This window comes from Pterocles gutturalis, unplaced genomic scaffold (genome assembly GCF_000699245.1).
Source record: "Pterocles gutturalis isolate BGI_N339 unplaced genomic scaffold, ASM69924v1 scaffold3878, whole genome shotgun sequence".
Taxonomy (NCBI): Eukaryota; Metazoa; Chordata; class Aves; order Pterocliformes; family Pteroclidae; genus Pterocles; species Pterocles gutturalis.
In genome coordinates this window covers 121984-132670 of record NW_010117817.1, presented here as the reverse complement: position 1 = coordinate 132670, position 10687 = coordinate 121984, and the positions used below count along the sequence as shown (strand labels likewise).

The 10687-nt window shown below is 43.5% G+C and overlaps 1 protein-coding gene across 1 annotated transcript; it reads left to right on the top strand.

Annotated features, from left to right (window-relative positions):
• The first annotated feature begins 3152 nt into the window (after window positions 1–3152).
• Window positions 3153–10346, top strand: GEM (GTP binding protein overexpressed in skeletal muscle). The gene is made up of 5 exons (XM_010075937.1): window positions 3153–3489; window positions 6657–6733; window positions 7207–7411; window positions 9083–9854; window positions 9902–10346. Exons 1-4 carry the CDS (start codon window positions 3156–3158, stop codon window positions 9358–9360), a joined length of 894 nt encoding a protein of 297 aa, XP_010074239.1. The 5' UTR covers window positions 3153–3155; the 3' UTR covers window positions 9361–9854; window positions 9902–10346.
• Window positions 10347–10687: the final 341 nt, after the last annotated feature.

Here is a 10687-nt window from a genome sequence, read left to right as displayed (position 1 = left end):
TGAGAAGTAAGTGCCAGGCTGCAATCATAGCAATAGATGTTCTTTTCTGCATATCACTGCTTCCTTTAATAAAGGCACGTTGTCAGTTAAAGGCTTGCTTGCCTGTGACTGAGAAGAATGGGCTCATGAAAAAATATATTCTTGCCTCTGCTCAGCAACAAAGTTGTTCAGATTTCCTACATGCTGAGCAAGAATTAGTCATCTGTTGGTTTCAGGGGCTGATAGAGTAACTAGGAGATTGTAAATACAAAGGAAAGCTGTAGGAGCTTGGTTTTGAGCTCATCATAGTTAATCCAAAGTCTGGATAATTGGGAGCTGACTATAGAGTTTCCATATCCTTTTATATAAGTTGTGGTATCCTTACCGAGTAGTTCTGTGAAAGTTTTTTACTCTTGATTTGTTAATCAAGGAGTATTTTGCACACATTGTTAGAAATGTCACCTGGTGGCACCCATTACAGGTTTGAACTTTCTTTTCCTTCTGGCAAAATTTCTTCTGACAAGGAGTCATGAGATTATAAAAATGTAAGGAGCAGATCCTGGGTTTGTGGCATGTACACTATACATTCATCTTTCCTAATGAACCGCAGACAGCAGCAGCACTGTGCGACTCCAACTTTGTGCAGAATTTCTGTGTTCTGATGCATTTTTGCCACCCTCCAGCTGGAGTAACAGTGAATTCATAGCTGGATGTTTTTTCAAGCCCTTGCTAGTAAAGAGTTGCAGCAGAAGTGGGAGCTGATTATGCAGTTCAGGAAACTGAGTGCAGTCATCTGGAGGTGACAGAGAGAAATAGGATTGTACATATTAGAACCTTTTAGAAAAAACAAAACACCCCCCCAAAAAAACCAAACCAAACCAAAACAAAACAAAAACAGAATAATACTCCTACCTTTAAGATAATTCCAAAATAACGTTCAGATATTTTATTCTAAAGAAACATTTTGTCTAGCAGGGGGTTAAATGTATTTTGCAGACAGAGAACAGAACACATTTACAGTATTTTATGCATTAATGAAACGTCTTTTTTTAAAACATCATTAATTTTGGTGATGTTTGCATGAAAACCTGAGTGAGGTGAAATGGCACGTATTATTTTGTTTTCTTCCACTTTCCTGTTTTCATCATGCAAGAACCGAACGTGTTTATTTTACTGGCAATATTAAGACAATCATATGATTTTGAGTAAGTATTCTGAGATTGTTTGCAAGTTTTTTTGCTCTTCTGCATGTCTGCTTCCTCCCAGCTGGGGGCTGGCTGTTGTATGGAAAGGCCAACCACGTCACGGAAAAGCCCTGTCTCTGATCAGATGGGCTTAATATAAACCAGGTTTGCTGAGAAAGAATTAAAGAGGCAGCCCCAAAGCAGGAGAAGATTTACTTCGGCAGAACAGCTCAGTGTACCGCAACCCTCCGAGAGAGAAGGGCAGCGCGAGCAAAGGACCCGGCTGCCTGGAGGATCCCGGCAGAAGTAAGGCAGCGTTGGGTCGGATGCAGTATTTACTGTTGGTGCTAGAAACCCAGGCAGCTAAATGCAGTACGGGGTATCCAAACCAGTCTGAACTGGGAATGCAGGGTTTGATAGGGACTTGTCTGGCTTTGTTTAATGAAGGCTGATAATTTGTTAGGGGTGAAATTGTAAAGCGTTTGTGACGGTTTAGTGAGTGACTGTTTATTGCAGGTTGGGAGTTAGGCTCTGTTGTTTGATGGAATCGGAGCTGGCTTTTCTCATCTGGTCTTTTCAGTGGGGAAACTGCAAGGAAAAAATGAGTTTTAAAATTCAACCACAGTAAATATATTTTTTTTTTGAAGAAGCCTTTGCTTAGTGCGTGATTTCTAGTTTAGAAATATTTCTCGCTGACATTACTGTGACTAGGACCATGCAAACGATCTCATTTTGCCCCTGAGTACTGAGCATCACAGAGAAAAATATTGTGTATGTGGTAGTAAGTTCAGACAGAGCGCGCATTTTCTGTATATTTGTCCTGTGTCCTGCTGTGCATTTATTCACAGAAGTTTTCAGACATTTTTGTGTGAAGAGGAATAGTGATTTGTATGTGTTATTTTGATCCTTTACTGTACTTTTTTTTTTGTTCACCACCTATTATTCAGGTTTGAAAGTGGTTGGGTGCATTTTACAAACAATTGTCCTATTTACTAATACGGAGAAGAGATCCAAGAAACATCAGATATATGGCAAAAAGCAAAATGTCTAAACTACTGTCACTTTGGGAACTGGATTGTGTCAAAGTAACTTTCCTAAAAATGGTAGCTGTTGGCCCGTGAGGATGACATCACTGTCCTCTGCCTACAAGCAAAGCAAAATAGGGTTTGCTGAGTAAAATATAATTAAGAGGCATGCTTGGATAAGAAGAGTGATCCTACATAGCTGTAAATTTATGAGCTTTTTCATCCAGCACTGCCTCCTGTAGTGGCTAGAACCTGTACCTCCTCAGAAAAGCTGTTGGACTTGACTGTGTCCTCCCTCTTACCAGCCAAAAAGCCGCTGTCTGAAGCAGTCAGTCTTTGTTTACCTGGCTGTAGGAGAGACCCAAATCCACGGCATCATAGCAAGACTTGCTTGTATGGCTCTTTTCTCATATCAGGGTTGTCTAAGGGTGCACCGAGCGGTGCCTTATTGCTTTCCCAAAAGCTTCAGCTCTCAACTGAGACAATGTGAAAGATGCTGTACACCCAGCTGCATTGGGAGTTGGAGGCAACTGGGACCAGTGCCTCTGTTTGCCCCTAGTTAAGCACAAAGGATGGGGAGCGGTGCCTGTACTGTAGGCTGCCTCTCAGCAGGGACGCGGATCCCATGTAGGGCAGCTCTGCCCCTTCCTTCTCCTCCTGGGACACAGCATCCAGGGCTGGGCTGCACCTAGCACAAGCCATGAGCTTGTAGAGGCTAAACAAAGATAGGATTTAGCATATGACGGTGGTATCATCCTGAGGAAAAAGACTCTGACTGACTAGCTAGAAATATTTATTTATGTACCGGCAACTGTGAAAGAGTGCAGAAAGACTCATTTCTCTTATGCTAGATCCCTATAGAAAAGCAGGACGTGCTGCTTTAAAGTTAGTAAGAGACCGTTAACACTTTTCTAAATGTTTTGCGGGTAACGCTTCTGATTTCCCTATTTATCACCAGGGGTAGAAAATGACCCTCAACAATGTTACCATGCGTCGCACCCACAACAGCAGCCTGCAGCAGCAGCAGCAGCGGTGGAGCATCCCTGCTGATGGAAAGAATCTGCTGGTCCAGAAGGACTCCAACGAGTACAACCCACAGAAGCGATACACCATCAGTCCCGATGAATATTACAGAAGGAGCTGGTCCTCGGAGTCATCGGACTCGGTCATCTCCTCTGAGTCTGGCAGCAATTGCTACCGGGTGGTGTTGATCGGGGAGCACGGTGTAGGCAAGTCCTCGCTAGCCAACATCTTTGCGGGGGTGCATGACAGCATCGACAGCGACTGTGAGGTGCTTGGAGGTAGGTTGTTATGTTCTCGGGTGTTTGTGTTTGCTTGCATTCTGCTCTGCCAGTAGTAATTGGCACAGAAAAACAGAGAGGCCATTGAATCAAAAATTGAGGTTACAAACATTTGGATCTGATCATCAAAACTGATCCAACTCATGCATGTGTCTTAAGAAAACAAGAAAGCAAAATAAGATGAGTAAGATATCAACAATGTCTGAAAGCCTCTGAAAGAGAACAATTCAGATTCTCATGCTATTTAATTTCAAAATACCTGTCGGAAACTGCCTCATTCCTGCCTGGGATGAAGCTACACAAAAGGCCAGTTCAGCTCTCATGCTGGTCCAACATTTGTGTCACCACTGGCTCCACAGGGCTGACTCCAGCTTTCTACAGGGGGGAGAAAACAACTGACAGTCCTCATGGCCTATAAGAGTGAAATGCTCAGACATAATATATAAAGAAAAACAGAAAAGCCTAAGTCCTTCAGTCACCTCCAAAATATTTGCTATTAGAAGTCATCTCAACTTTTCTGTATAAACACATTGCCTCAGAGTAGGCTGTGTGGAGTTTGAGTAAAATATGTCTCCTCCTCCTTTCATATTACTTGCACAGCATGGGTTCCCCTGTGGCAAACACTGATGAAGGTCCTTCAGCAGTGTAGGAAAATTCCTATTGCCCAAACAGGGGAAAAGGCACAAGCTGTAGGGTTTTCTTTGATGCTTCCCCCTTGCTATCCTCTTCCGCTTTGTTTAGGATTGCAAAGTTTTCTTTAATCCCAAAGATAAAATCATGCAGAAGGTGAAGCTGTGCACCAAGGTCCTGAGCTATATCGTATGCAAGATGTTGATGTGGAATGGTTGTGCTGCAACAGAAATCTGCTGTGGCCCTAAGGAGGCAGACGCTGTCACCTTCGGAGGACATGCAGGCTGCCGGATGGTTTTGCTTGTCAGTAGGCAGGACTTTCCTCGTCTCTTCCCCTATTCCTTCCCTCTCCTGCCTGTACTCCCTTGGTGTGATGGTGTCGGTGGTAGCACAGAGAGTTTCTGGGCTTCTCTTCCAGCCTTCCATGGAGTACAGGCAGGACAGCTTTTCCTGTCTTTAACTCTCCAGTTAGGAGAGGTTTTGCCCAGAATTTAATATAGCCCAGCATCAGGGAGGTCAGACCCACGTTTTCCTTGCTTGCTGTCACAGACCAGGGGCAAAGATATTTGTGCCTTTGGGGGATTTGAAGTTCCCCACGGTGTGGTCACTCTGAGTCAGTTTTTAAGGTGTGCTTTGTCTTCAGCTTCTGCCACTGACTTTTCCTGTAATCCCACCGGCTCCTCAGCCTGGAGTGTCTCTGATTAAAGTTTTCCTAGTGCTACATGAGTGAACTAGAGTAGGACCCTTGGGCAAGCAGTCAGAAAAAGCAGCTGATTTGCTCTGCACACCCCTGTCAGGTGGTTTTCTTCTCCATGTGAAGCCATGCAGTTTCCTCTTTCCTTCGCACTCCCACAATATTGCTTGGACTGTAGCAGTGGTAGGGCCAGCTCTGCTGAGATATTGGAAAACTTGCTGTTGTTATAGCCGTCCTTTTTTAGTGTCAGCTTCGAAATAAGCATGAAGGGAAGTAATTGCTCACCTTTAGTGTGCTTTACATCCTCTGGAAGGTCCTGAGGATTGAGCAAGGTGCTAATCAGTGCTGAATAAGACCATTTGGGCATAATTATTTTCAAGGAGTGAGATTGCGTATTCATAGCCTCTGCATGTGTAACAGGGTGTAGAAAGGAGTCCTCTGGACATTGTCCTCTGGTGTATACGAGCTTGTTCCCACGCAGATTCTCGGTCAGCTAAAGAAACGATTCTCCACACTTTAGCGTACAAACTGGAAGTATTATCACAGGAGGGGATGGTTTCAAGGTAGCCAGCTCACAGAGGGAATACAGCTGCTTTTATGGACTGGCTTTGCAGCTGGCTGTAAGATCCATCTATCCCACAAAAACTCGTGAACACGTGTCATTGGGCCTGCAAGGGAGACTGCTCCTCTTGATTAGTTTTGTGTTTTTAGTCTCTCCATTTTAAGCTGTGTCAAGCTTGGGGTCTTTTTGATTGTGTTTAAAATGTGTAGTATTTTTGGCTCATTCTTTTGCATGGATGTAGATTCCTGGTTTTGTGGAAAGGCCCTGATTACAATTTAGGGGAAAGCTCACTCCATTAATGCCCAGCTGAAGTTTGATGGGACAAGGGTTAAGACACAGTCCTATCTACAAATGTGTCTGGGTCAGACCCCTTAGACACTGCAGTGAAAGGGGTGGTTGCTCAGAAGCCCAAGGCCTGGCATTTTTCACTGACCAGCAACACAAGACTAGAGATGGGTCCAAAGCCCATATTGGTAATCCAAATATCCTCTGGTTTGAACAAGAAGGAAGAACAGTGTTTGAAGCAGAAGCTAGACTGAGATTTCACAGCAAGGGTTGATAGAAGTGATGAGTGGGAAGATCAGCCCCCCCTCCTCCCCCCTCGATCTAAGCAGAACTTTGTCACATGGAGTTTATAATCTAGGTATGAATTTTTGTGGCTTCAGTATAAAATAACTGAATTTCTGTGGTTTGTTGATTCTTTTGCTTTTTGACATCAAAGGTAATGTGGGAAACTGTGAAATGGGAGAGAACTAGGACGCAGCAGAAGTCTCAGCCTCTCTAAAGCTGAACAGGCTCTTGTCTCACAAAACCCTGTCCTCATTGCCTGGTGGGCTGTTAGCTGTATTGCTCTCAGCACTAGTGACTGTTCACCCGTAAACTGTCCCTGCTAAAGTGAAAGCAAATATTTTCCATTACTCAGCCTCGCTGGACTCTGCTGCTCCCATGGGGCAAATGTTCAGTCTTTGGTTATTTCTTCCACTGGTTCTATTTTCTCTCTCCCACATAAGATAAAGAGAATATCATCCAAAATAATGAACATTTAGTTTCCTGATCTTTCAGCCTCCTTCATATATCATGGAAAGTAAGACAACCAGTAATGAACAGAGGGCAGGTTCAGTGCTGATGGAAATGAGGAAAGAATTGAATGTGAGCCAGCATAAAATTTGGCTCGATAACTTGAACTGTGAACAAATTATACATATTTAACTACTTGTTTTTTTGTAACATACATGATGCCACAAAATAATACATTCCCAACATTTCTGCTTTTCTTTCCAGAAGACACGTATGAGAGAACCCTGATGGTGGATGGGGAAAGTGCAACCATTATACTGCTCGACATGTGGGATAATAAGGTAAGTTTATTTGTTCTAGTCAAATGCCGAAAGAAAAGTGCATATGAGTGGGTGCTAATATCAAAAGTAGGTATCTTTTAGGAAAGAAAGTAGGTGTTTTTTGTGCTTCAGCATCAGGGAAAATATAGGATTGACTCCACCCTTGCACCAAGCCAAACATGCCTAATGGCTCTGCAGTGTGAGCCTGAGAAGGACAAGCCTTCTTTATTTTTTTAATGATAAAACAAAATATTCAAGCCATTTTCCAGACCATGTTCATTCCAGTCTAAAGCCAGCACAATGAATTATATGGGGCAATTTTTGCCCTCCTTTGTGGTGAAGTATTCATACCATCACCGCATTGGAATGACTTTTAGTGTAACTGTGATTCAAACCGTACCCATTTCAGGAATGTGTTTGGATTCTCTAATGTTATACTTTCTAAGCAAAATCTGTTCTGGCCATAACAATGTCTGACTGTTTCATTTGAACAGCGTGAGGGAGAATGGATTCGAGACCACTGCATGCAAGTGGGAGATGCATACTTGATTGTCTACTCCATCACGGACCGGGCGAGTTTTGAGAAGGCCTCGGAACTCAGAATACAGCTCCGCAGGGCACGGCAGAAAGAAGACATCCCCATTATTTTGGTTGGCAACAAAAGTGACCTTGTCAGGTGCCGTGAAGTTTCAGTGGCAGGTAAGGGAAATGATGAGGATAAAAACAACGTAAAGGTTAAGAGTCATCTAGTAGCTCTTGAACAAAATACAGAGCTCTGGCTGAGGGAGAACGCTGTGGTCAGGACTGGGCAATAAAAGGGCAATAAAACGGCAGAGAGGAGTGGAACAGAGGGCAGAGGACTGGGAGGGGTCTGCCAGGTCCTTAAGCCTCCCTTGGTAATGCTGTTACATGTCAGATAATCCCTTCCATAAATTTATTAAGTACCATTACAAAAGCAGCTTGAATTTCTTCCCTTCCAGCTCCTAGTGTAAGATCACTGCAGTATGTGATTTCTCTGGTAGCTGGAAAGCCTTTGGATTTCCAGTATATGTTTATGCATGATGAGTTTAGCCCCATTTAGTCTGCTGCCAAAGATTATCTCTTCATTTAACCAGTTCGCTGATGAATTAAAATTCCCTCCCAAACTTTGTTTTGCTAGTCTGGGCACGAGCTGCGCAGCTTTCAGGAGAGGTCTACTTGCTGCCTGGCTTTGAAACAACCCTCACTGCTCTATACAAAAGAATGACCAACCTGTGCCACTCTCCCAAAGCCCGGAGAGCCCTAAGCCCATAAATAGGAATAGAGACACCACTGGGAAAGCTGCTGCCAGCTCCCAAAGTCTGCATTCAGTAACATCTCTTCTTAGAGAGTCTTCCTTGAGGCTTAGGTGACATAACATAACACAACACGCAGTAACGTGTTAGATGATCTCATCTTGGCCCATCAGAAACATGGGTTCCTCCACTCAGCGTTTTCTTCTCTCTGCTGCAATTCTGCCCTTCTGTCCCCCAATTGATCTAGACAATTTTTTTTCCACTGGGGATGTGCGCAGTTCCTCTGGCCCCTGTCACAATGGCCCCAAGTGAAGGGTTTGAACTGAGGAATACATCAGGAGTGCAGAGATGTCTGTTTGCTTTCCCATTCATCTCCGTCCCACTTGAAAAGTCTTTTGAAAAATGGCAGGTGCATTAATGTCATTTTAGTCATCCTGGTGATGACTTCATGGCAAGCCAGAAGACAGAATAAATTGGCTTGAGTGTGAAAGATAGCTGTCAAATTTATCTTAGGTTCATGTGATTAAGGATAAAAAGTATGATTTCAGATGTACCTCTACAGCCATAGGTATAGTTCTGCCTTTATTTAAGGGCTTTGTACATGTGTCTGTTCACACCAAAGCTGGTACTGTCCCAAGACCCTGGTTTACACCCGTGACCCATGGAGGAGGCTGGGCTCTGCCTCCTATGGGGACAAGGGCTGTGCTGTGTGCATGGAGGGTGCTGTCATCACTCTTTAATGTGACTGAAGGGAGTCTGCATGTAAGATGAGCAGGTGGTTTTGAGTCACGGCTGACCTCTCATCCTTCTCTCTCAGCGCAAGTCGGTCAGCCCCAGCTCCCTCCGCAGCCGACGGTGGGGACTGGGCTTTTCCAGGAGGGGATTCACCCCCCCTTGCCAGGCAGGGATTGTGACACAGAGCAGATGAATCATAGGCTAGCAGGCAGCAGCGGGTGATTAAGGACTTATCCGTGCCTTTATTAGGCTTGAGGAATTCCCCCGGCAGTGCTGGCTCCATGAAAGTGGCAGCCTATGGCCGCTTTGCCTCCCCGCTGCTCATGACGCCTGGTGACATACCCACCTTGCAATTTTGCAGAGGGACGAGCCTGCGCTGTCGTGTTTGACTGCAAGTTCATTGAGACCTCAGCAGCCGTGCAGCACAACGTGAAAGAGCTGTTTGAAGGCATCGTGCGGCAAGTTCGGCTCCGGAGGGACAGCAAGGAAAAGAACGAGAAGCGGCTGGCATACCAGAAACGGAGGGAGAGCATCCCCAAGAAAGCCAGGCGGTTTTGGGGCAAAATAGTTGCCAAGAACAACAAGAACATGGCCTTCAAACTCAAATCCAAGTCTTGCCATGACCTGTCTGTACTTTAAGAACGCTGGGCTCTGCCAGAGCTCGTGGCATTTTGTGGACATTGTCTAACTATGTCATGGGACAATCAATCAATCTATATTAGATTGGGCTATCAAAGTGACTTAGGTTCACAGTTGTGATTGTGATGATACGTGCTGGCATAAGAACAGCACAGTGCATGGAAGTATCTCTCTTCCTTTTTCTTTGTCAGGAGTTCTGAAAGAAAAGTATAGACCAGAATGACCCAAAGTTGTGCTGGGAAGTGTTCTGGGATATACCTGTTCTTTCTCCTCTCACCTTCGGATAATAGTGTAAGAACCTCAAACTGTCGTGACTTGGAAAGTGAATACTACACTCTTTACTCTTTCTCTTTGTTATTATTATTTCATTTTTAAAACTGTGTAAAGAAAGGAGGAACCAACTGGGGATTGGTCCTTTGCCAGTTGGCTGGTCAGGCTTGAGCACCCACAGCTGAGAAACCTGCATTTTTCTAGAATAGCCGCCAAGACACTTGGTTTTTTTTTTTGTTGTTGTTGTTTGGGGTTTTTTTTGTTTTCAAATTTTTTTTAATTTCAGGGATTGGTTTCAATGAGTTTACACATCTCTCACTTTGAAAATATTTAAAGGAAAAATCCTATAATCAAACAAATTTTCCTCTCATATTTTCACATTATGAGACTGTTTAAAAATCATAGTAAAATTAAAACTGAAGTGCAAGTTGTATCAAAGTGCATCAAGTGCAGGATGCCAAACCTTTGTAAGTTACCTGAGCTTTTTTAAGAAACCACATGGACTTCTTGTATCCAGTCTTGGCCTTTTTCTATGCCAGAGCTATGCTGTATTTATTGTTGTGCAAAATAACACGCATTTTAATGTTGAGGGGAAATGTATTTATTACCAAGTTTCTTAAAATAATAATGTTAATTTTATTACTGTTTTCTATCTAATATCTTTTTTTCAGATATGCAAGTTTTTATTTACATGCCTTGTAATAAAATAAATAAAATATATTACTGCCTTGAGCCTCAGTGGGAAATCCCTAAGAATTTTTTCAAGCTGAGAAAATGTTTCGAATGCTGGACAAGACTGCTACATGACAAGTGGAGCAAGGATTCCTTACATCTCTGAACACAGGCTACTTAGCAACCTGGGATCACAAAGCGAGAATCACCCAGGGCCTCAAAGCTATGAGTGCATGGTATCCCTCATGTGCAAATGGGGTTGTGGTGACAGAGATAAAAATAAATGATTCCTAAAAAAGATATTTGGCCTTAAGCCTGAAAACACTTTAGAAATGTAGATCAGTACTGTTACCCCAATTTTGGAGATAAAAAGAAGTGAAATGCT